At 41.2% G+C, this 26,742-nt stretch overlaps 1 protein-coding gene across 2 annotated transcripts in view; it reads left to right on the forward strand.

Moving 5' to 3' along the window:
* Positions 1-7,700: 7,700 nt before the first annotated feature.
* usp53a (ubiquitin specific peptidase 53a) overlaps positions 7,701-26,742 on the forward strand; it is a 31,428-nt gene continuing 12,386 nt past the window's right edge. The window contains exons 1-11 of one of the 2 annotated variants that reach the window (XM_085806387.1): positions 7,701-8,177; positions 15,735-16,417; positions 17,323-17,415; positions 17,595-17,729; positions 18,995-19,105; positions 20,067-20,149; positions 20,353-20,437; positions 20,692-20,838; positions 22,310-22,459; positions 24,762-24,906; positions 26,185-26,331. In XM_085806387.1, coding sequence (XP_085662513.1) covers positions 16,274-16,417; positions 17,323-17,415; positions 17,595-17,729; positions 18,995-19,105; positions 20,067-20,149; positions 20,353-20,437; positions 20,692-20,838; positions 22,310-22,459; positions 24,762-24,906; positions 26,185-26,331 — 1,240 coding nt within the window. In that variant the 5' untranslated portion in view covers positions 7,701-8,177; positions 15,735-16,273. Of the gene's footprint in view, positions 8,307-15,734; positions 16,418-17,322; positions 17,416-17,594; positions 17,730-18,994; positions 19,106-20,066; positions 20,150-20,352; positions 20,438-20,691; positions 20,839-22,309; positions 22,460-24,761; positions 24,907-26,184; positions 26,332-26,742 lie in introns of both variants that reach the window. The other variant, XM_085806388.1, reaches the window with a different exon arrangement.

The following is a 26,742-nucleotide window of genomic DNA, read 5'->3' on the forward strand; positions in this document are numbered from 1 at the left end:
TCCTGCGTTGTTTTGTTCATTTTGTACAGCCAAAACTGCTGTGAAAGTTAACAGACAGTTTTGGGATATTTTTCTTTTTGGACATGGATTCACATCTGTAACACACCTACAGGCCAGCAGGCCTCCTGGTAATAATTTCACAGTGAGATGGACTGAGCTCCACTGAAGGCTCCCTTCAGTAAATGATGCTACGCCTGTGCACTATAGTCGTATGCAAACCCATCATTTATCGCATCATGTGAGAGGCCAAAGATACGTGTGAGCCACTGTAACACGCCTCAAGGTTACACTGCCTGACAAATCTGCTTTACTGACATGAGCAGCTTGACTGATGTGTCTCTCACCTTTTGGCTATGCCCAGTTGAAGGAGTGGGGATTGATGGGCGCACTGCTTGATGAGCTGTACCCACTTCTTATCTGTCTCTTAATATTGTTTATTATCACAGCATGCAGGAACCTATCTCAGCTCATGCAGGCTTAAGTAAACAGATTTGGGATATTGAAGGAAACCAGCAGAGTAGCTACAGGGAGATTTTCCACATTCTTTAATCAGTAATTTCTAAAAGTGCAGATGAAATGTGGGCTATTATCATATTATTTCTTCATTAAACACTTTTTTTCTCCTTTGAATGCTGCAGCTATAATGTGCTAGATTATTGCTATCAATGCCTATGCTTTTATGAGTAATATGGAAAAAAGACGAGTGCACTGTGAAGACTGTCCACAGAGTTTGGTTGTGACTGCACATTTAAGCCTGACTATGCAAAGTAAGATAGAACATACAAAGTGATGAACAGTCAGGAGGACTAAGAGTCTCAGTTAGGAGGTCAGATGTCACCGTTGGTGAAGCTGTCAATCACTGCGACAAGGTGTCATACAGTATGTTAGATAACATGGTATATGTAACATATCACTGAGCTTTGACGTCAGCTAAGTTAAGTTATAGGTCTGGGTTGCCAGCCTGCTGATGAATACTGTGTTCCTGGTGTCTGCGCCCTCTGAATATGTCTTGGTGATCGCAAAGAAATACGTTTCTCCTTTGTTGTTGTTGGTGATAACAGGACAGTGAGATATTCTACACCATCTTGATCAGGCTTTTAAATCAGCAGGTAAGTGTTTATTACAGTTTCACAAAAATGGTTAAAATGTAGGCCTATGAACAACAATATATGGCCGTATCAAAATGACTCAAGAGAAAATCTAGTGATAAAAATGATAGTCATAGACACAGGGTATAAAATCAACTCAAAGATGGTGGCAATGTTTGCTCATCTGCAAAAATTCCACCTGATTCTTTCTCACAAAGACAGGTGGATCTTTGTGTGGAGACTGGATGTCTTCAATTTTCTGTATGTAAATACTGATGTCTTCTCTGTCTCCAAAAAAATGAATTAGGTAATGACTCAGATTTCCCACAGCCATGTGAGCAAGTCCAGCATCAGCATTCCTCACCTCTGTTGGAGACCGTTAGGAATGTGCAGTCCGCGGTGCCACTCCCTTTTTTCAAGTCCTATTGAATTCCTCTGGCCAGCCTCATCAGGGGTACGGTGTGTATACAGCACACTACCCAGCATCCAGCCGGGCCAGTGGCTCTGCCAAGTTCCATTGTAAATACTGAACACTGTTTATCAAGGGCAGTCATGAACTCTCTTTGAACTTTGATTGTAGCCATTATCAAAATGCAGCAACGGAAATATTATTGGCAGGGACTGCAGCGTAGGCTGAGGGTCGGGGAGCCAGACGATTCGATTATTAGTCTCTAACTGCAACCAGTTTCCCCCTCGAGCGTGTTTGCCTTGGCATGAGATGGCACAGTAGGAGGTGGACACTGGTTTATAGACTGTGTGAAGTCTGGACAATGGGATGCCCTGGTGATCAGGGACAGTGTTCCTAAACTGAAGGGTTGGGGTTATGTGCAGCAATTGACTCTTCGTTGTGTCTGCTGATGCTAACGCCCTCTAAATCGCTCTATATTTGTGTTGTGTTAGTGTGTTGGAGCTCATACAGAGGAAAAGAGAAAACAGCACACAAACACCTGATAAGCATCTATGGCTGGAGTGACCAGTTCTTATGTAACAAGAGCCCTGATAAGATGGGAACATGCCATTTTCCTGTGTGTGTGTGTGTTTGTGTGTGTTCAACAGGTGTGAGGGGTGAAGGAGACATCAAGTTTGACTAAATTTCACCACTCACCTTTTTGTTGTGTACTCTGTGACCGTGCAGAGGCTATAACCGAGCAGCTGGTCTTCAGTATCTTTGTCAGCAGTTAACAATGGACTCTGCTGCTGTTGCATTCACTGTCATGTTTTAAAGCTAAAGTCCCCTGGGTTTCCATCTGCACACACAGCACCGAACCCTGAGTGTGCAGTACGCTGCTGACACAGACAGCTGCTAAAAGGTTGAACCACATGACCAAGCCAATATCCCAGAAGGATTTCTTTAAGTATGCGTGGGTCGAGCGAGAAAACAAATGTGTTGTGAAATAAAAACTGCAAGGGCATTGAACTGTGCCTTGAGGGAGACGTGTATAGCTCTCTTGAAGGTTTTAGCATAGCCAGACACAGATTGTTGGTGGAGTTTATGCTCAAATTTTCCACCAGACATGTTGGAAATCTGGGATTAACCTTGCAGTATGGTGTTAGAGCGACCCGCTGACATCGAAATCCACAAGTATCTGCAAAGCACAGCTAATCTACAGCGTGTAAATGTTTTAGTCCACGTCTTTCTCATCCGATGACATGATATACTCGCCCAGTCTGATGGATGTGTGCAGCAGGTGGTCATTTTCACAGGAAAGTGCAAAGCCCAATGGGATATCTAAAAATATGAGTGAAAATAAAACATCCCAGGGGTCAGTAGGGCGGTGTTAGGTTGCTAGTGAGGTGAGGTGAAAGGTGACGGGCTACACATTCCAGTCCTGAAACGAGGTGAAATGACGCAATGGGTTTCACTCTGAGAAAATGTTTAATCTGTCTTAAAGCGACCTATGAGTGTGGTCGGATGGATGCCTGCAATACGTGCGTGTGTAGTAATGGAAATGCTCATCTCTGTGTTTGTCTGTATTTGTATTTGTGGGCATCATTTAATTGGATAGGATCAAGAGATGAATGCCGAAATGAATGTCTGGTCTTTTGAAGGGAAAATGATTTTTGAGCAATGTGCACTCATTTTCATCAAGTGCAGAGAGGTTAAGTGCACAAAACTCACCACAGTAGAAGCCACTTTATGGAAGGGTGCACACAGCTAGGCTAGTAATTAGCCTGTTTGGACAAATGAACATTCAAATCTGTGTTCCTATTTACTTGGAAAACCCCTCGGGACCAATTAGAGCCTTGTTCTCTCACAGCAAGCAAGCTCTGACTTTTACCTCAAGGGAGTCATCTATATTCCTGACTGGTCAATATATGTTAACTTTGTGGTTAATAGTCAGTGAAGAATTATTAACTTACACAGCCATTAAATAAACAAACTGTAGTCTTGAGACCTTCAGGTGACAAGTAAAGTCCCTATCTCTCATCTAATGTATCTGGGAAAGAGCAGCAAATAGCTTTAAATATCCTTAATGTGGAGTTAGGGAGGAAATAGCCCGTTTTTGATGATGTTGCCGGGGAAAGAATAATTAATGTGCCTTATCTTAGTCAATGAAGGGTATTACTTTCCCTAACAGACAGCAGCACTGAGGCAATAGCATGCTTTCCCTGTGAGCTGCAGCTACCGCGGATACGGCAAACACAGCAGTGAAATATATCACAGTCTCCCCTTTGGCTGCACTCCAGAATTAATGTAACGTGGTCAGTTGCCAAAAAATGATGCTTATGTCACCCGCTTTTCTGCAGTAAAACAATTACCACAGTCCTACTTGGTGGTTAGAAAGCAAACAATTCAAATGCATAAGTCAAATAAATGTGCAAAGAAGGGTCTTTCCCTTTGGCTGGACAAAATCTCTCACCTGCTCCCACGGTGTATTATGAAATACACCACATGCTGGGACATCATGTTGTGTTTGTTGTAGTGCTAATTCACCATGACACAACACAAATACCATCTCAGTGACTAGAATACTGTAGTTGTACTAAAGGAAAGTTTCTTGTATCTTATCAGGAATTTGTTTTCTTTGTTTTGAACATTGACCGGACTGACATGAATTTCCAGATGTCAAAACTAAGAAGGACATTGAAAAGTATCTGAACAAGAAGTCCTCACCTAGAACCACTGACTTAATTGTTCTTCTGAAACCTGAGGAATGGTTTCGCTCCAAAAAAACTCATCATTACTGGATTTTAATCCCCAGTTAAACATAGCACGAGGTGCTTCAGAGGCGTTGCCTCCCGTGGCCCCCATTGTGGCGTTTGAGCATGTCTAATCTTTTACGTAACAACAGGGCATTCACTCCTGTGTGGTTCCTCATTAGTAGTAATTCAATATCACCACAAATGGTGTTCACAGAAAACATTACAAGCTTTGCTTTGTTCACCCCTTCTACTTTGCAGAAAGTGACAAAAGGGTGTTTTTTCATTTAAAGGCGTGTAACTATGACTGACACTCACAGTTCCAACTCACGCACAACGACATGATTTTTTTTTTTTTTTTACACAAATATCCCATATTTGTTTGTGTTTACATGCACAGTCAGGACAACCTGTGTCCTCACATGCCTTCATTAAAACAAGCTGTTCCATTTGAATTATTTGCATTTCCCATGATACTGTGCACGTCCAAGTTTGTGGACACGCACACCAACATGCACACAAACTAGGGCATTTATTATTACCCAGGCTGAGACAGAAGCTCATCAAGTCTATGTTTTGGTTGGTGTTAAGTAGTGGAAGTTGTAGCTTTATGCATGCAAATATACTTATCATATTCCCATTATTAAATCATGAAATGGTTGAGGAATGATTGGTTGTTAAGCCTATACATTTATTTCCAATTTCAACCTTTTGTTGTTTTTATATTCCATTTCTTTTGGTGTAAAACACTGAAAGCAATGGTTTCAGTTGTGTAATTTTGGAATTGTTGCCCCACTTCCCCTTTGTGTCTCAGTGCTGTAGAGTACAGTAAATATGGATTGAAAAGCCAGAGCCCATTACTAAAAATATCCCACTTCAAATGGCCCAGCACATTTGGGTTGAAATGGAATTTAGTTGCCCAGTGACCCAATCAAAATCTTTACTGGATCTATCCAGTCAGACAAAAAAAGGGCACAGGCAACTTTGGTGGTTGTGTGGTGGGAACAAAGGCAAAATAAATCATATCTGATGTACATTAGAAATTAACTTGATTCCTGGAGTGATATTGTTGTTGGTGAAACTGCAAAAAAAGGCAAAGAGAGGACACAGGTTTGTCATTTGAGCCGTGTTTATCCACTGTGTTCAGCAGATCTCTTGCTGTTCATTGGGGCTTTCTCAAGGTGAGAAGTCAGGGCAATGGCACCAGCTCTCAGTGGGACGTTTACTATGTGCGCTCTCTCCTTGCAGAGCTGGCAAAGTCTTGCTAATTAATCTGAAATGAAAATGTCCTTCACAACAGGATCCAACTTGTGTGCGATCAGTGTTTTGCTGTGCTGTTAAGATTTAAGAGCAAGAATAATTTAAGGAAGATATGAGGATATTTGAACAGGAATTCAATTGAAAGTTGCAGACACAAGCAAAAACAGAGAACACTTGGGGCAAACAGACATAGCAAGGGTTAAAAATGAATACACCAAATCAGAAAACCAGTGAACCACTGTTCTGCAGCAGCCATTCAAAGTGCATGCCAGCCAGGCAGAGATGTGTCAGTGCAACGATACAGTCATTTTTAGACTTTTGGCTCAGACTCGCGCAGCAATGCTGACAGGGCACAAATTGTCATATCCAACCACTGGAGAGCAAACTGTCCACCAAGGTCAGAAAAGAAAACTCTACATTTGTGTAACTTGTTGAAGACTTGATCTGCCTGAGCTGTGTGATCCATAATTTATAGGGAGATTTCACTGGGTGCTCTTCAAAGCAAGGAGGTCAGGACAGTCAGTGTGGGAATGTCCACCACCACAATGTGAGTGCAGAGTACCACTATGTTAACAAAATGTTTGTTTTATTTTGTTAAACCTGTCTAAAAAGTTACAGAAAAAAAGAGTATAATAATGGCAACAGGCTTTCAGCGTTTTTTGCTGTTGACAAAAAGTGTGTAGGGATCTACAAGGTGAGAAAAATACTTTTTTTTAGATATAAGTAGGCTACATCAAGATCCTGAAAGCTGATATCACTCAAAATTATTACCTCTTACACATTACAACACTCAGACTTTTTTATATTTTAAAAGGAAGCATTATATGTCCCTTGAGGAAATGTGTGTGGAGGGAAATGGTATTGTCTCTTCAATGGGCCCTTTCAAGTACTTCCTGGGGAAAAGCTGGACCATGCTGATACATTGTGACCTCTCACCGCACACTCGATCGCTGCATACAGTTTCCTCAGCCTTAAGGAGTGATGGTGCTGATTATTGTGAGAGCAGGGGATTTCATTTTAAACACAGAGCTTGTTAGATGTAGCCTATGACAGACAGGGTTATAATAACTGGTGTGTTTGATTGTATAACTGAGTTCAAGGGTGTCATAGAAACTCAAACTGAATCATCTCCTGCAGCATTTAGTCTAAATTAAGCAGACACTGCAGTTAAAGGATGAAATGTTTTTTTTTAAGATGTCATAAAAGCTAAAAAAGTGGACTGACCTTTGTTGATGAGTCGTGATTGCAAATATTACACACACACACACGTCCCCCATAGCAACGAAGCAAAGCCATGCAATGCATGTGTTATGAAGGCTGTATTTAAATTGTGTTTATGTCTCAGTTATGTGCAGGCTAACCCAGAGACATGGCACTCATTAAAAATGTTATTACCTTGACACATTTTTGAAAATAAACTAATGGATCATCATCAAAAGAAAAAAAGAAAGAAAAAAAGTTTATGGCCCCACATTTATACAGCAAATATAAGATGCCCTCTTGTGGAGGCAATCCAGTCTATTTATTTTAATTAATATAATTATTTCAAATAAAAATGTGGACAGCTTGAGCCATAAAACATGATAGGGCTATTACACTCGCTAGTCCCATTGCTTTCTAAAGAGGGGAGAAAAGCTTTAATTGTAGCCTACACCCCTTTCATTTGCTTTCTTTATATAACAGGATCAGGCAGATGGTGTTTGGGTAACAAGAGCCTTACATCACTTTCCCCCTGCTCTCAGTTGTTCATGATCATCATAGTCTTAAAATTGCCACCACATTGTTGGGGTATAATCATATAGGTGGATGTTTAACACCTCTGAAAGCATGCTTAATCATTTACCACCACGTTACGACGCAGATGTGCGTTTGCCTATTATTTATTGCACCCCTGGTTGCAGAAAACTAAAAATGAAATGAATGATTGAATGTAGACAAGTCCACCCATTATAAGAAATACAAAATACTTTTGAACAAATGTTGAAGTAGACTGTGTGTGCAGTTTTGCAGAAGGAGAATTGTAAACTAACACCGTGCACAATGTAGTGCGCTGCAAACTGCAAACCCCTGCACTATAAAGCAACATTAACGAGCCTGCCAGCGGAGTTGGCGCTCTGCAAATATAGGAGTGTGTGTCCACCCGCGTCTCTCTGTGTGTGTGTGTGTGAGTGTGTATGCGCTGTGACTGTGGCAGCGGTGTACAGTAGCATGGCAGACTGCAGTGAATACAGTGTTGAAGAGGCGGGGTTTGACATCTCAGCTCTGAAAACATCTCTAATCCAGTATTTCAGGTGCCGAAGTCGACCGAGCGACTACTGCTCACTCACGCCGCGCATCAGCGGACTGCAGCAGAGCCACACAGCACGCCTCTGAAAAACCTGGGATATATACTGGCAAGGGGACGGAGACTGCTGCTGTTTTCCCGAAGTGGAATTTGTGAGAGAAAAAACAAACAAACCCCCACTGAAGCCGAAGAGAGAAAGAGAGAGAGAGGGAGAAGTTTGAACGGCGGAAGGATAACACTTTGTTTTGCGGTTAGTGCTTGAGTTTCCAGCGTCTCTGCTCAACCGGCGGAGACTCCCTCCACTCCTCAGTCCCTCCTCCAGAAACTCCACTAAAACACTCTAACTCCTCTTCTGACCACACCGGAGGATATTACCACACTTTGGGTTTTTATTCTCTCCTGAGGTGAGTGGCTTTTCCCCTCCCAAACACACACACACATACAAGTAGCTCTTTAAACTTTCCCAGTATGTGTTTGTTGTAACGTTACGAGCAGTGCGTGAGGGCGGAAGTGTAGCTTCACCTGCAGCACAGGTAAATCGGAAACCAGGTAGGCCTAGCATTAGCTTCTTCCAGTCGGTCGGGTAGTGTTAGTGCGGCAGCCTGGTTAAGTTAGAAGCTGTGGCGTGAAAATGTTGAACACACAAGGAGACATGTTTTGTCATTTTGACAGTTTATTTTGTCTAACTTTTTGGTCGGTATTTCCCTTTTTGAGAGTCGCCTATAGCAGGTTTGTTGTTGACAACTAGCTAACGTTACATGTCAAGCTAGTTTATCACGAAATATGAAAATACAAAGCTATCTTAACGAAAATTAGGCTCGAGTGACCATTTTCCCACGTCTTCAGCTTTTATTTACACATGAGTATTTCTTATTCTGTGGGAGTATACATTTACTGGCCCATAAATATGCCGTAAAGGTACTTTTATTACGTGAAAATAACAGCCTTCCTCTATCTCTTTAAGTGTTGTGTCACCTCAGGATAAACAAGCACAATCCAAGCTAACTGCCAAGTTTCCTGTTATGTTTTGGTTGTGGACGCAGAGGTTTGTTACTGAGTAATTTCTCCACACCCTTTTTTTTCTCTTTTTAATATTCGAACAAAACAGTCTGAAGTTTATAGGAGCTCATTCAAAACTCATTGGCAGATCCCCATCAAGTGCACCCTGTGAACTGGTTTCTCCCTCTTTAATTCATTCCAGTGATAAGACCAGTGCAGAGCAGCAGACTTCAGTCACATAAGCCCGACGATGATGAAGCAGTGAGATCACCAGCCCTATAAACACCATGCACACTCATCCTTTATGTTCACGGTTGTAGTACATTTCCTCTAGGAGCAGGACAGTGATGTAAATGTGGAAGCATGCTGAAGAACAGGTTTTGATGGTACGCCTTCTGTCACCTCTTTGTTTGCAAGCATGGGTGACAAGAGCAGTTGGAAAAACTGTACTCTTATTAAGTATGTTTGCTCATTCTATCATGTCTTAATCTATTTTTAGATCAAGTGGCTTCTTATATTATTGAGTGTGATTGCTGCTTTAAAAAGTTGATTGAATTCAGTTAAACATGGAGAAAGGGGAACAAGGTTTGTGGTCACTATCATTGTACTTGGTATTTATTGGCAAACTCCTGTCAAGTGGTCGGACATTAAGGAAGCAATCTCGAGAGCGGAGGGGAGGATGTTATATTTCAGTCAGGTTCTATTCAGTATTGGATCCTGGAACATGAGCTTTTGTTCTCCCTCTTCCTCTGTTGGACGCACTAAGGAATAATGGGTGACTCAGTGTAGTGTAGGTGACCTGTTCAGTTTCACAGAATTGAATGTGGTGACCGTGTGCTGGAAAGCGGCAAACCTTTGAGCAGGAAGCCCACACAGGAAACGACCGGTGCATTGATGCCTCAAGGCTCCAAACCATGTCTGCAGTCCGGAGGGAATTTTATAGTCAAGTTTCACTGTTATTTTAGGGCTTTAGCGTCCAGGCTTACGTCTTGTTTCTTCGTTTCCGACATGCAGTGGCTGCATATTATTACAAGGCTGTTGTATATTTCCAGACTTTAGTGTGTTTGCCCAGTCCCAGCACTTAATTATGATAAACAGGCTGACAGAAGAATTTGGGAACGCCACTGCACTAAATTACAGAAAATTAAAACATGGTGTCGAAAGCAGAGAGGAAGTATTTGTCCTCATGTCAGACACTTTGTTCATCACTTTACTTAGAAAACACACACACACATAAAAAGAATATGAGTGGGAGAATGTCGGCAGTGAGACATAAAAATGTGACTTTGTTCCTACATTTAACAAATGAGTCAGACTTCAAGGAGTTTACATGACTGCGCTAAAAATAGAGCATTTTTATTTTACACACAAGTTTGTATCTCAAAACATTAGTTTCTTTGTTACTCTAAAAAACAGTCTACTGTCAATTTAAATTTCATTTAATTGCATTGCACGGCTGCAGTTCAAGTTCATGTGTGTTTACATAAAATAAACTGGCTGTTAATTCAGGTTAAAGAGATGATGTCTCAACACTTAAGAATTGTTGAATAAACAATTTGAACAAAGTTGAATTACTTTAAATTTTTCTTGTTTTATATAAAATGTTGAGTAGATGACAGACGGGGAAAAGAAATGCATTTTACTAAAAACAGAAAAAAAGGCTTATGCACAGTACTTTGCTAGTCATCAGGTTTGGAGTTTCTGTAGAGCCCAATCCCCAGTAAGGGAAGCCATTTATCAACAGTGAGTTAGAGTTGGGGAGTAAGGGGAAGAGGGGCACTCTCACCAGGTGGGAAATGCACCGGCTTGACGGAAAGATATATTGATCTGCTTTGAGAAAAAGGTATAGGCTGCACCTCAACTTAAAACACAGAGTGTCAGAAGTAGTAGAGAGGGAGTGAGTTGTGCTCTGCTGTATTGCATTGTGCTTTATCAAGGCAAAATTGTGTTAAAATTAATTTTAAAGGCTTTGTATAACCCATGAGCAATTGTGTGGATTTCAGTTGTTTTGAAAGACCTCTGTTGTCAACTTTGATGATGATTTTTGGAAGTGAATCTACAGACTAAATTGTTCCCACAAAGACCTCTTTATAAGGCTTTGCATGCTCCTTATCCCACAATGTATTTCTGTTTTCACATCTTACAGACATTGAATTAGTGTGACTCAATTTCCCACAGATTGATTCATCAGCTGCTCTTGGCATTACCATATAAAGGAGATCAATTGAATCATTCTTAATGAGGCCATCCATCAACAGATCACTAATAGACAAATTATAGCATCAGACTCCCCATGCCTTCACACCAAACGCGTCCACATTTTACTGATTCTCTAAGCTTGTCAAAGCTGCTGATGCACAACACACTCTTTGGCCGATTGCTTTCTAGTGCTGGCCTTAGCACCTTCCCTATGACAAGAGGAAAGAAAGTCAATCTTGGACTTTGCTTGACAAGTCTGAGAAAGCCTTTGTTTACAAAGGAAATCGGGGCTTCCTGTACTGCTGCTCCTGAGAGAAAAAGTGAATTGACTTCTTTTGTTTGGCTCCCAGTCAGTTCCATACCACAGACTTCTATAATGTAGTGACAGTGATGTGGGTTTTGTTTTGTATCGAGGCAGAAACTAGGTTATAGTTCATTTGTAACTTCTTCTTTTTTAATTGTCCATTTAAAACCTGCTTTAGGAGGTGACAGGGGCAGATGGGGTTGACAATGACATGAAAATATTTTACTGCAGTCTGTGTAAGTTGGTAATTACAGCCATGAATTCACTAAGTTACTAATATTAAGTTGGTAGTTAAGCTGTCATTGATTGGTTGATGTAACGGTTTCGGTTTACTCAATGTGCTTAAGAGCACAGATTGACACCTTGACAAACCTGTAAAGACGCTTAAATCAAATTCATTTTACATTTGTGGTACCGCAGATTTTCCACTCTGGTTATGAAACAGGGCTCTGTACAAACTGAAGGTAGTCTGTCATTAATGAGGTTTACACTTGAACATTAGTTTCACTCTTTCGTGTTATTCCTGTTGGATCAGTGCAGCCTGTTGCACCACAGCTCTGTCTGCCACATGCTGAGAGCATGAGGTGACTTGGTGAAAAGAAAATAGATTGTGCTTTAGTGGTAGAGATTTTACAAAAGTGATTATCAAAAAAGGTAGATATTCATACACTAAAAATGAATTTCCAATCATTCATAAATTCACGCATGTGTAACACACACCTTGTCACGTGTAAAGGTTTTAACATACTGATGTAGTTATCTGCTCTTCCATTTAAGGGGATTTAAGGTATTTTTTAAACTGCAAGTTTAAATAAGTATAATATTATATCAAACTATATTTCCACATTTAAAATTTGAAGTTTGCTGTTTAATGCTTTTTAAGAGAGGCTTGATTTGGTGTATTTAGATTATGTATCTTTGACCTCCATTAAATATTATTAATTTATCTACAGTCTTGATATAATTTCCCTACAGTGGCCAGTAATCTAATTTTATCTCATATCAAATACAGTGCTTATGATCAGTCGGAGATCCAGCTGGTTTAATGTACAAACATAAAAAGAAAAAACATAGCCTAAAACATAAAAAAACATAGCCTAGTTGAAGAAAAACCCAGGGTCAACTGAGCTATTTGCTTTGTATGATCACCAGTGGTAGATTTATTTAACCCAGGTAACGTGAGGAAATGAATTGCTTTGTGAACAAAGAACTGAGTGTTTTTCAACCGTAGTTCATGTGTTGAAATAAAGTCAAAGGGTTTTATGAAAATAAATTCATAGTTAAAATGCATAAACTTGCAAATATGAATCAGAAGGAAAAAAAGCCTTAAGAACATAGTGTAATTTACCACTAAGACTTGAAGAGGAAGGGTGTCAACAACCGTCTTGGCTTACATTAGGCAATGACATAAGCTTGGCTTCGGGACAATAATGTGACCAGCCAGTTGAGTCATTTTCTCCACCCAGATTTATAAACAAACGCAACGCAGATATTTCATAAGGCCACATCAGTTGAAATCGATTACGGGGGTTTCACAAAATATCAGTATCTCAAATCCAGTAAGAGTGGTCATGTGGGTGTAGCTGCCTGTGCAGACAGTGTGCATTATTCAGCTCGTCACTCCTCTGATCTGAAGCCCTGCTCACAGGTTAGGTACAATATGTGCCACTTTAACCTCTGGATTGTAACTCAGCGAGTCTGCGTCTAAAAATGTGCTCCGTGTTGTGCAGTGCAAACACGACATGGTGAGGCTGAAATAGCTGCTGAGCTCTCTTCAGCGTTGGCCTCATGGAATCACACAAGAAAATGAAGTGACAGTGGAAGTAATTTTATTAACCAGAGACAAAAATGTTGAAAACAAATCTGTTTTCTTTGTTTTTTTCTTCTTGTGTGAAGAAATGTTGCTCTTTGCACCCAATGCCCTGTAGCAACAGAGCACAATTTTATAAAAATATGTTCCTAAATTATGGTCAGCAAGTGCCAATTTCACTCAGGGTAGGGGAGATTTGCAGTTTTTAAGTGGACAACCATAATGCAATAAAAAATGTTTTTCCCTCTAGATTTTTTAAATGTTTACTCTCGCTGTTGTCAGCAATGTCACATGGCAAAGCATGCATTGGCCTCATGCTCCATGCCATCGAAATGATGTTGAGTACAGTGGATGTGAGGATGTGTGTTATTGTCTGTGCTTGCTGAGACACCATGCAGTCCTGCTGGGTGTTATTGCATTAGCTGTAAAAATAGGAATAATGGATCGGTTTTTAATTTGACCTGTGGTGACAGGGGTGCCACGGTGATTGACACCCTGTCAAATTAAGAATTATAATAAAAAAACAATTAAGTAGTTATTAGAAGATTATATTCAAATAAATATAGGCTTCTTGCTTCAGCTACTAGCTGTCAAAGAGACGTTAAGACACATCTTGTCTCATTGCACATTAACAGACTGGATGTTCACACGTACTCGGAGAAATTTTGTCATGTAACATGTCAGGGCGTGTGATGTTATTAGTAAAGGTGGGATGTATAGGTGGGGTATGGACTTTTCCACTGGTCCCCTCCGCCCACTGAAACCAGCTCTTGAGCAACTTTGTGATTGCCTTGGAATGCCCTTGTTACGGAGGCCACTTGCAAAGTACAGAAGCAAAGACATTAGCATGTGAAGATGGCTGTAATACTAAACTTCACCAGGTTGCACCATTAACCTGCTGAAAAGTTGCATTGTTGCAACAGACCATCGTCCACTGAGGATTCCTGAAATACCAGGATGGCAATGTGGTCCAACTGGTTTTGGCTGAAACTTTGTGTGGTTCTGGAGACTTACTAGAGGGAATTTTCATTGTTTGTAAAAAGTAGGGCAGTATTTTTTTTTTTTTTTTTTGTCCTCGCTCTGAATAACAAAATGTTTGAGGTTTTGTCTTTGAGGTTATTTTTTAGGTGTGAGAGACTAAAGGAGGATGAATCATCATGTATCACACAAGAAACTATTGCTCGTTGTTGCTTCTTTGTGTTTTTTTTTGCTGCTTGAAGTACATCTCTTTTGCCACAACTTCAGTTTTCAGTAAAGCCACAGAACAAGCTCTGGTATCATCTAGCATGACATAAAGGAATATGCTCTAAAAATCACAATGAACATATCAAAATGTACAGACTTTTACTATATTAATATGGACCTCTTGGGGCATCCAGTAATGTAATAACCTAGACACAGCTTCCACTGCCTCACTTAGCACAAGCATATTCATCCATCAAATCTCTCCAGTTAGTCCGTGTTCAGCACTGCTTTCACAGGAACACTGTGTGCACATTCACAGCAATTTGTGTTGGTGTTTCTTACTACGTTGTTCAAGCTGCATCTTCTGTAGTTTCTTATCATGTCCTCTACTCCTCGTCTCATGTTAAAAATAGGTCAGGCAGGTAGTCTGTTGTAAAAGAATGACAATGCCAGGCAAAGTGACAAAAAGGGACACAAAAGAAACTTCCACAGACATTTTGAAATTTGAGGCCAAGAATTGCTGAACAACAATTTAAGTGCGGTTTAAACCCCCAAGTAACAACTGGTTGTAGTTCCTCAAATGTGAGGAATTGCCATACACTTGTTTTTTTTTACTATAGACATATTGATACATTGTTATTTTCTAACGACTAATGAATCAAAATAAGCAAATTTTACGATTTATGAATCTGGTGCCCTGTGGCATAAATCTATCATGTTTAACTAATCAATTAGAAAATGTAATTAACCAATTGAACAAATAAAAAGGGATTGTAAGGTTGGAGGTAGAACAATAAATATTCAGACCTGGCATAGACTGTAGTCTGCAGTTAACAGTAATGAGAGCAGAGGACGACTGTTGTCAGTAGTGACAGCAGATCTTTACAGCCAGTAATGCTGGTGGTTTATTTCTCCTGTGCACTAGTGATTGCAACTGAATGAAGTCAAGCTGCACTTAATGGGGTTTCACTGTCGTTTGGGTGGTAGTGCTGTGTTGTGTTTTTCTACTCTTTGTATTCCTAATGGACAGTAGCACATGAGTCAACACATTTATGCAAATTCTGCTCCAATTCAACGTGATCTTGTTTTTCCCTTTAAGTAGGCCTATCTGTTGGCTATTACTGTCCATGTTGTAAAAAAGATACAAATAATTTTTTTTCTGAATGTTAATGTGCAACCTTGGTTCCAGCTGACTTTAGTTACCACGCCTCCAGTGCAAAGGGTATTGGTAAGGTTAATGTATAAACTTTGTTGACAGTTGAGGAAATCTGGTTTGGCCTCAAACCTGGAGCAGGCATGCATAACTTTAGAGTTACACTCTGTTTGTCTGTTCATTATTCTTGTATAAACATATTGTCCCCTGAAAAGAGCAATTTGACATACTAGAAAAAGCATTTAGTGATAATAAGCTTCATAATGCCAGCTAAAATCTCATTTAATCTCATTTCTCTCTTTCTCTAACAGAGCCCAGCTGTGTTCGCTGTCCAGTCTGGATAAACCTTTACGATGGATGAGCCTCTTAAAGGGAGAATAAACAGCAGCTGAACATCTTCAGTAGCATCGGGACCATGTGGAAAAGTTCAAGTCCACCTCAGATTTTTTTTTAAAGCTTTGTGCCGAACCATCAAGACTACAGGATGACTGAGATGTGTTCCCCTGTGGTGGAAAAGGATCTCATCAGAAGCATCAGGCAGAGAATCATCAGAGACTTCCCAAAACAAAGACTTGGATTGTAACTTTTTGTGCTTACATTTGATTTTTTTTTTTCCTGCATTGGAACAATTTCAAAATTGTAATTTAAGTAAAAGGGCCCTTCTATATGAGCTGCAAAAATGCACTAGAAGCCCATGTGTAGCAAGACAGCTGCTGCAGCTCGTGGAATAACATAGCCCCCAGACTGCTGGGGGCATCGCTCCTTCAGGGGCCCAAGGGATTTGATCCCAGCCCCAAACTGCCCCGTCGTCTGACCATCCCACCTGTCTGAAGGCAGACCCCGCTATCCAATGGCATGGGTCAAGTTCTTCAGGAAGCCGGGGGGCAATCTGGGGAAATCATACCAGCCGGGGAGCATGCTGTCTCTGGCCCCCACCAAAGGACTGCTGAATGAGCCGGGCCAGAACAGCTGCTTCCTCAACAGTGCTGTGCAGGTAAGTCGGTCCTATTGCTTGTGTGTTGACGGTGTCAGTTTCTGTTCAAGTCGAATCAAATCTCACATACAAATTAAAATTTTCGGGGCGGTGCGTGGCACAGTGGCCGCCCCATGTAGACGCAGATGGCCCCGGTTCGAATCCCGCGTCGGGCAGCCCTTTCCTGCATGTCATTCCCCTCTCTCTGCCTCCCCCTTTCCTGTCTATCTATACTATGTGCTATCAAATAAAGGCAAAAAGACAAAAAATATTAAAATTTTCTTCGAATATGATATAAAACTCCACAAAGGTAGTAATAACTGCGTAAAATATAATCCTAGTAAGTTCTATGGGGCTCCTAACATCTTTTCCAACTTCATTTATCCACTTGTTGCTCCACCCTCTTAGTCGTTGTTTATTTAGACTTTTTAAGGCTTAGTCACTGTCTAAGTCTGTCAGAGCTTCCCAGAAATTTCCGAATAAACCTGAAGGTGGCTTCTGACTAGTGGCTGGTGACTTAGTACATCACTGCAGCCACACAGTGAGTTCACTCTTGGAGACTGTGACTCAGAGGGCAAGACAGCCGATGAGCTGGTTGAAGACTATCGCTACCTCCGGCTTTGTTTCTGTGAGGGAGTCGTTCCTCTCCCACCACTTCTCATTCCTCTCATGACCTTGTAAATATTGCTCTGATACCAAAACACCATATGTAGCAAACCCAAGCATGTTCATTTTTCTTACACCAAGAAATACCCCCCACGGTTGTGTGTATTATTGCAAAGGGCAGCTGGTTTCAAATTATGAACCTTGGTGTTATTCATGTGGGATTGCTTTGCTTTCTTGTTTGTATCTTTAAGGAGTGCTTCGGCACAAAGTAAAGGGTTAAGCTCCTAGTGTAAAATCTGTCTCCTCTGTCCCCCGTCTAGGTACTATGGCAGCTGGACATCTTCAGACGCAGCTTGAGGCAGCTACCAGGACACTTCTGTTTAGGAGAGTCATGCATCTTTTGTGCGTTAAAGGTTGGTATCATCAGTGTATTTCATCAGAACTAACACTGGGAAATAACTGTTTGTTTTATGGATGTGGTGACTCACCAGGTCACATATTCAGACCGGTAGCGAGGGGGACACGAATGCTTGTGATAAACAAAATGTCCCATCGTCCATGTGCAAACAAGTTCTTGTTCTCTCCTCTTCAGGGTATTTTCTCCCAGTTCCAGCACAGTCGGGAGCGAGCCCTGCCCTCCGACAACCTGCGTCACGCCTTGGCAGAGACCTTTAAGGACGAGCAGCGCTTCCAGCTGGGCTTCATGGACGATGCCGCAGAGTGCTTTGTAAGTTCCTGTGGCAACCAGGCTGTCCTGAGGGAGGGAGACTAGCGTATGGAGAGGAGAGGAGAGGGATGTGTGTATGTTTGTGTGTTACCCTGCCACACAGTTCGAGTAATGCACTGTAACAAACTGTTTGGCGAGGTCACTGAAAGAGCCTCCGTCCCTCCCTTCCCCTCCCATCAACCCCTGCCACATTGCCGCTAAATATCATCATGACAGGTTATATAAGCAGCGGAGTTGTGTTTGAACCTCTCCGTTTAGCGCTACCATATTATGTCACATCATTTGTGTGATTTTTTAAAAGTCGATTTCATGCACTCTTCATCATTTTTGCATATCAGTTCCATTTTTTTTTTGCTGGTATTTGGCACAGTAAAGCTTTGTTCGGTCGGGACTTGTTTTTCCTTAACTGCAGTGTGTTCATTTTTTTCCCCAGTTTTATTTTTACTCCAACCAACAAATGCAAAACAGATCTGAAGATTTTTTTTATCCTTCAAGTCTTAATTGATTTATTTTCTTCTCAAGATGTTGATACCTTCTGCCTAATAACCATACACATGGACAGCACAGATGTATCCTGATTTTATCCCACACTCATTGTTTATTCATGTAAGAAGCCCAATTATGCAGAAATGGATAAACAATAGAAAGACACTGGGGGTCACAAGTGCCAGCATAAAGTCCCTTTTATTCTCAAAAAAGAAGTTATAATGAATATATAATGCATAAACAGCATCTTTTGTGTTTTGTTTCTTTGTTTGCAAAATCCCCTCATGGAAGAACTCAACAGCAACTTTTTACTTCTAAGACCTAAGATTATGTGCCAAAGTTGCTATGTTTTATAGACGATCTTAATTCTTAATCCCACACAGATCTTTGCCCTTGAGCATTCAGCATGTAATGCACTGGCAGCAACATGCTGGAGTAGAATTTATGTGAGGAGTTAGCCAGTGTCAGATTAACAGGCTGTGAAGTTGTGCCTGTAACCTTTTCAGGCTTACGCTGCAGCCTTAATATTTTATAAACTCACAAGCTCCATAGAAATAGGAGGGAGCTAAAAGGGAATACAACTTACTTTCTATAAACGTTCTCTTTCTGAAGTCAGGTTTACAACATGACATTTGATTTGCAGTGTGCCATTGCACGGCAGTTTTTTTTTCTTCTATTGCTGTGAATAAAACAAAATAGCCCGTGGAACTTGTAAAGAAGTTGCTTTACAACAACAAAATATTTGTCCCATAACAAATGGATGTCCTGTTTTGTCACAGGAGAACATACTGGAGAGGATCCACCTGCACATTGTGCCTGAGGAGACAGATGCCTGCACTTCAAAGTCTTGCATCACGCATCAGAAGTTTGCTATGTCACTTTATGAGCAGGTCAGTAAAGGGTTAGGCTGCATGAATCATCAAAGACGTTATTTTACAAAATGTTTATGTTTTTGCTGCTGCATCAATCTGTGAAAAGGGTTATATTAAAACGTAATAATCCGACATTCGATTATCAGTTAATTATGACTTCCTTTTTTTCCACGACAGATGTTCGTAATGTTTCTGCACAGCCTCCACAGTAATAGGTTAGCTGAACATACACCAGCCAGTGTTAGGATAAAGTGGCACACACACACATAGACAGGTACATGAATCACTGTCTGAGACAGTACAGATCCAATCTGTCATGTTTTGATGCTGGGTTGCCCCAGTGGAATAAGGAGGGTGTTTCTAGTCAGATTCTACAGTGCTGCTGCAGCACTACTAGATAAATCACAGATGGTGTACACATAAATTCCAGCACAACACAGACACCACCCTGCCCTGTGGCTGTGATGCCCATCACTAACTCTGTCCCCGTCCCAAACCAGTCCTATCTCTGAATCAAAACGATAATACGCCTTTGGACTAAATCCCTTAGGGGCACAGTCAGTGGATTTTGTTCCACCTCGACTTCAGGGCACCCAAATCCAGCAAATATTATCTAGGCCCAAATGAGGATTTCCTGTGTCAGAGGAGAGATTGATAACTTCTGAAATTAAATTGAATGTCCAATAATGTCAATCATTTGAGTTGGTGACTTCAAAAGATGCGGTAGGACCCATACTTTGTAAGGCAATGGAAGAAGCAAGACTTCCACGTCCTAATTACTTGCCATAATTTATACAAATAAAGGAGAGCTTATCTGGAAGGCTGGAAAGTCCTGATCTCCTTATGGAAAATGATATGCTGGCTTGACAGTTAGTCTTCGGCAGTGGCTCTGCATGCTGAAATCACACTGATTTATATTTTTTTGTTACTTTTTTCTTGTGTTTGTCACCCTCTTGGTCTCCATCTCTCCCCTGTGCAGTCTGTGTGCCATAGCTGTGGGGCAACTTCCGACCCACTGCCGTTTACTGAGCTGGTGCATTATGTCTCTACCACCGCACTCTGGTAAGGCACAGGCAATATGAAACTTTCTTTGCTTCCCCTTTGTCATATGTCCCACTCCATTCTGTTTTTGCTTTTCACATGCCTTTCTACATATTTGTCACAAGGGTGTTATTTAACTGTGTAGTTGAGATTTTACACGCAACACTTTTTTTTTGTCTCTCCACATAGATTTATCTGTCTTTCTGCATCTCTCTCTTTCTCAGTCAACAGACACTTCAACGCAGAGACGAATCTTTTGGGGATTTGTTACAAGCAGCGAGTACGATAGGGGACCTCCGTAACTGCCCTGTAAGTTTTTAGAGTGCACCAGCTTCCTGCAAAAAGCTTTCAATGGAAATATAGCAACCATTGTCTACTTCGAATGTTTGTTAAATTTGATGAGCATTTGTGGGTAGTCTTCAGGGACTCTCCCGAATCACAGCCGTCCTATTTTTGACATTCATTGTTACTGACTAGCCAGATTAGTCCACATGGTAACTGGGTGAAGTTGCTTTTGGGTAATACCGCTGTTTTTATTCCGAGTCATTGTTTTTCTTTTTCAGAGCAACTGTGGCCAGAGGATTAATATCAGACGGGTCCTCATGAACTCCCCAGAGATAGTTACCATAGGCTTCGTCTGGGACTCTGACCAGTCTGACCTCACTGAGGATGTTATCCGCTCGCTTGGACCTCATCTCAGCCTCTCTGCAGTGAGTATAATTAAATCAACAATTTATTTGTAATATCCGTGTTATAGTTGGAATTTGTTTTTAATTTTCTTACTGCATTTATATTCTATCATGTGTGTTGAATTCCAATATGATGGTCTTTGTTTTTCTTTTTGTTTTTTCAAGCGGTTTTACATACGGAACATTTTATGACATCTCAGATGAAGTAATATTTATTCAGCACAATATATAATATTTCAGTTTCTGATTTCTTCTTGGAATGAGTCCACTCACAGCTGCCATTTAGTTATTTGCTGTTTTAGGGTCAGTTTGTTTTTGTGCAATTGAACATATGTGGGAAATAAAGTGGGGATTTATTTCTCTGTAAGTCGGGGCCGTTGCATAAGCAGTCGACGCCCAATACCCAGTTGGCCCAAGCCACTGATCAAAAAGCCCCTGCTGGCCTTGGTCAGCTTGTCAGAAAGCCCCTCCCCTCATGTCTGTGTTCTCCTGAGCGAGTGTGTGCATGCCTGTCTGAGAGAACATGTGGGCTGAGTGGACATGACTGAGATTGTCGGGGGCAGAAAAAATATGTTTAACTTTGTTAATATTCACACATACTTGATTGTAGTTCGACATACAGAGATGTGTGGTAATTTTCTGCCCATTAAATCCCATCTCCCTCCACGTGTATATGGCTGGGTTAGTCTCCAGTGTTCCCAGTGGCACATGACTTACTGAATATGCCTCAGTGGCCCGCTCACATCGGTTCACTGTGTTTGGTGGCTGAGCTTCACAAAAAAAATCAATCAGTGTAGGTCAGATCAGGGCCTGCTCATATGCTCCACACACATTACATAACTTCTGTATTGAAGTATCCAAATCATTTATTTGACAGCTCCCTCTTGTGCATTTCCAAAGCATACCGTCAGAAGAATCCCCCCCCTCCTCCCCATCTTTCTGTCCCTCCCACCATTGTGTCACAAAGGCCTTGATTCATTAGAGAGTGTTTCATGTGACTTTATTGGGTGTTAAAGGGAACCCTCCACCCCCATCATTTGCTTTGAAATCTATTGTTTGAGAGAGTCAAAGGGAGAGACAGAGAACTGCTTGTGCAGGAGACGTGGGAGGAAAGAACAAGTGACCGTTTCACAACACTTTTTCCACTCTCCATACTCCACTGGACCTTTTTACTTCATCTTGTTTGTACTGATATTCATGAAAGAAGTGAAATTAGAAAACACCGCTAGATATTTGTGTTAATACCGTCAGTAGGAATACAGTGGACCATTGTAGTGTTAGTCTAGATATGAAGTGCTGCTATGACAGTGCTGATTTAAAGCAGCCCTTATTCATACTGATGGTCAGCTCATTCCCTCAGACCTTAATCTGTTCACAGATGGAGTAACTGATTCCCCCAGCCATCAACATCACTCACTTGCCTGCCTACTTACTGTAGCAGTGATGCCAATAAGTAACCAGTGTATATATTTATATGTGTGTGTGGACACAGCTCTTCTACAGGGTAACGGATGAACATGCCAAAAAGGGAGAGCTGCTGCTCGTGGGGATGATCTGCTACTCCAGCCGCCACTACTGTGCCTTCGCCTTCCACACCAAGTCTTCTAAATGGGTCTTCTTCGACGACGCCACAGTGAAAGAGGTCAGAATATTTACATGGATGCCGAAATCACTGGTCACTTAAATTGGTTTAAGCCATCGAAAGAGCAAAAATGCAAAACCAGCTTCCTGTAAATGTGGAGATTTGTTGCTTTTCTCACTGGAAATACGTATCTTTGGATTTTGGACTGTGGCTCACACAGTACAGTCAATCTGTGGATGTCATCTTTGAAATTGCAATGGCATTTTATAGATTTGAAAAATTATCAGTTAATAGTAAGAAAAATTATTATGATAACATGGAGCTATCCCAAATCACACCTAATCTTTAAAAAGGTAAGCTGTTCATTTGGTTTGTCATGTTGCACCTTTTCATACAGAAGTGCTATTATTTGTATTACAAAGCTGAAGCAAAGAGTAGCGATGTTAAGTCCCTTAGCTCCATCACTAAGTCTCTTTATCGCCCAATAAGGGCCACATCGATCGGCCCTCACAAGCCTGTGAGCTTATCAGCCTTTATGGCGGTGAACAGTCGGCCAACCCTCCAACCCCCCCCCCACTTCGATTCCTACTGTAATTCCCCAACTCTGTCATTACAGTATAGTAGATTTGTGTGGCTTAACCAGTGAAGGTTTTTTACAGACTCCTTCACTGATTAAAGTTGAAGGTTGAGTTGTGAGGTATAAGTGTTTGCTTGTGCTGTCTGTGTGTGACAAAGAGGTTCATTCCTGTGTCTGTGTTTCGCTGGCACATGGTTTTTGCGTCTGTGTGTTTGTGTACAGTATATGGTTGGCGCGTCCTTTTCATCCATCCCTTCCCCTTTTTCTGAACACTTGAATCATTTCTGTGTTGAGCATCCCCCCCTTTTGTTTCGCACTCTGACAATTTTCTCGGGGACTGTGGTGCAGCGGCTGGCTGGCTCTGTGTCAATCCATCAGCAGCTTGTGCTGTGTGTGCAGCCCTCCGCCCCCGACTGAGATGGAGGAGCTACAGTGCTCAGCGCCTGCCAAGTCCATACCTGGATCGAAACTTGCCAGCATTTCTGTGGCTCCCCAAGTCCCAGGGACTAAATGACTACTGTAGTGTAACCCAATCGCTGCTTTTCCAGTGCATAAGATTGTTTAATATGAGTGGCAAAATACAGCTACTTGCCAATGGTAATTGAACCTACACCACGGCCACTGAGAATTCCTGTTCGAATGGCTGGCAGATGTGTTTTTTCCCCAATCTGGCAGGATAACTGTACACCTCACTGCACAAATATCATATATAGATATCATAGATATTTGGTAATGCGTCAGTGTTAAATGACGATGAGCCACAATGAGGCTTCAGCAGTTTATTTAAATGGCTATAGGGTTGTGTAATAGCTATACATTTAGTCTGCATCAATAAACCATTCAGGATCATTACCTCTTAAAGAAAAATCATTACAGATGCTGTGCCCAGCTGCTGATTTTTTCACCTCAAGTTCACATCTCATCATCCATGCCAGGAGTTTGTAGTGGTAGAAAAAACATTTAGCATACAATAGTTGTGCTAGCCTAGCATACAGTCTTTTATCTATAATCCTTTTGTTGTTTTTATTCACCTTTGCAGCATTCCTCCTTTTTTTATCTTTCCTTTGTGTTGCTTTGCTCTTGGCTCTTCTTTACCTCATCTTTCTAACTCTCCTCCTCCTACCTTCTCCTGCCCCCTCTTCCCCCCGTCATTTGCTTAATTAAGGAGCACACAAGCATCTGTTAGCCAGCAGCCTGCCTTTGTGGTGCCTTTGTGGCCAGACATGCACCACCTTACACAGCTTTGCTAATGTGAATGTGTAAATGCATTCACTCATAAATTAGACTCTGCACAATCAAGGTGAGGTTTTGTTTCAAAGTTGCCAGTGAGTTTCATAAAAGCCTCCTGACCATTTTCTGTTTGATTAAGATTGACTCGTGCTGTGACCCTCTGGTGATGTCAGTAGACTGGGGTATTAGTGCAAATTGTTCAGGTTGCAATAAGTTTAAATGCTTTATGTCAGATCACAGTTACACAACAGAACTTTTCCCATACCTCTTTGTAAAATGAAAACGGATGGAGTCACAAGAATTCTCCCGTCATGTGTACTGTCCGTCTGCTCTCTGAAATTGAATTGGACTGTGGTGCTTGATTTGCAGAATGCACACATCCATGATCTCCTGAAACATGTGAGACTAAGGGCCCATTAGGAAAATCTAAAAATGTAAATCTCCAAATTAACTGTTCTGAAAGAAAGAATGTAGATGTGAGATTATTTCACACAAAAGATTTGTCTTTTGTCGTTTTCATGTGCATTGAGCAGTATTTTCTTTCTACATCTGTAGATCGGCTCCAGGTGGAAAGATGTGGTCAGCAAATGTATCAAAGGTCATTTCCAGCCTCTCCTCCTCTTCTACTCCAACCCTGACGGGAGTGCTATCACCGCGGCCGATGCCACAAGACAAAACAGCAGTCAGTCCCAAGGGAAAGGTATGATGGGTCCCCTCTGTTGTTCTTTCACATTAACAGTGCCAGCTTTTATTGGAATAAGGAGGTCATTATTATGGCATTTAAAAACCTCAGTGTGTCCACTATGGCACTGGAAAAGCTCTGTTGGGAAAATGGCTAGGTAAATGGTATGTGTGATTGGGTTTGCAGTTAATGTCCTTTTTAATATGTGACAACATCAAATTCTTTTGAGGTGGATTTATCTTGGCAATCAGTGCTGTTAAGCTTTATGTGTTCTTCTTTGCATTCACAAACCATAATCCCATCCCAGGTGACCTATTTGATGATGATGCCACATCGTAAAACACCCATTAATATGAGGCTGAGGTGTGCAGCTATAATTGTAGGGTTGCAGGATAGAGAGGGAGAAGAAAAAGGAAAAACTGTGAAGAAAGTTTTGGCAGTACAAGCCGCTTGAATGCAGCATCAGAGTTTAGCCAAAAGTTTGTGGTGTTTCAACTCAGAGCGGCATGCCTTGTAATACAAATTAAGAGTCTGAAGACTGAGTTGAATGTTTGGCTGGTGAGTTAAGAGTGTGATTTTCCTCTATATACCCAGCTGGAGTTAGGCATTTTACTAAGAACACATGTAATCTTAATGTGTATATGGAAATTTTAATAAAGACATGAGGTTTTTATTTAAAGTAAAATTCTTGTAATGCTGGTGGTTTATTTAAGATGAGGTTTTACTTCTTTACTATGAATACATTAAGTATGAAAAAAAAAATCCCTCCATTCACAAGTAATTTAAATGGAATTCAAATTTAGAGAAACACAAGCAAACAAAAAAACAGCTCGTAATAGGACGTGTAAATTCCCACACCATATTAGTTGCCTTTGCGGGCAGTAATGAAAATTTGTTGATGACAACAGCTGAACATCTCTGCTGGTTGGATTATATATCCCTGGATTTGTTTGGTTGGGGAGGTTTTTATCCCCTTTAAAGATCCTCCTCCAACTCTCCATGCTGGCCGTGCCCCAGGTCCAAGCTGTGGCAGCCGCTCACTGCCCATCAGAGCTGACAGGGCGCCGGACCAAACTGGATGATCCTCCAAAAACCAAGGAGAACACTTTGTGGATTTTGTAATTTGAATTCTGTGTCTTGGGCTCAGGTGCAGTCCGCATTTGTCCACGTATAATTTTTTGTTTTATTAATCATCTTGCATAAAAATAATCCGCTCTGTCTTTGTTGAAAATGCATTAGTGGACGTAACTTGAAACTTTGTATTCACATGTTTGCTTTTTTCTTTCTCCTTTGCAGATGTTGAGTCTCCAGTGTCTGCACCTAAGAAGCTGGATCTGACCAGGGAGAATCTGAATGCTCTGTTGAACCAGGGCTCTTTCAAACAGAAAACCCCTTCAACCTTCAGCAGGGGCAGCGCTCAGACCAGCGGAGGACGGGGACCAGGTAAGGGAGCGGAACACCCCTCATACATTCCCACTTTAACATGTTATTCAATCAAGTGGAGGGGACAGGAACAAACCTCTGACCTGTGCTAAAAATATTTGTACTATTGGTTTCCACTGCAGATAAAAGAATATTTTTTGTTTTGTTCCGTTTTCTTTAAAAGAAAATAGTTCCAACATTACAAACAAGTGTAGAGCCAAACAAAACTAGTGGTTAGAACACACATGTACTTGTTGAAATAGAGTGTCTTGCAAACAAGGAGAAAAAACGTGCAAACAGGGATGAGTCACATTGTGTGGTGGTTGTTGTTTTTAGCCTTGAATGGCTTAATTTATAAATGTTTGTCCACAGCGAGTGGTGACATGCACAGATCTGGCATAGCAACAAGAGGAATAGATAATTAAATGTCTT

This window comes from Trachurus japonicus, chromosome 18 (assembly GCF_045865225.1).
Source record: "Trachurus japonicus isolate A0001 chromosome 18, Traja_1.0".
Classification (NCBI taxonomy): domain Eukaryota; kingdom Metazoa; phylum Chordata; class Actinopteri; order Carangiformes; family Carangidae; genus Trachurus; species Trachurus japonicus.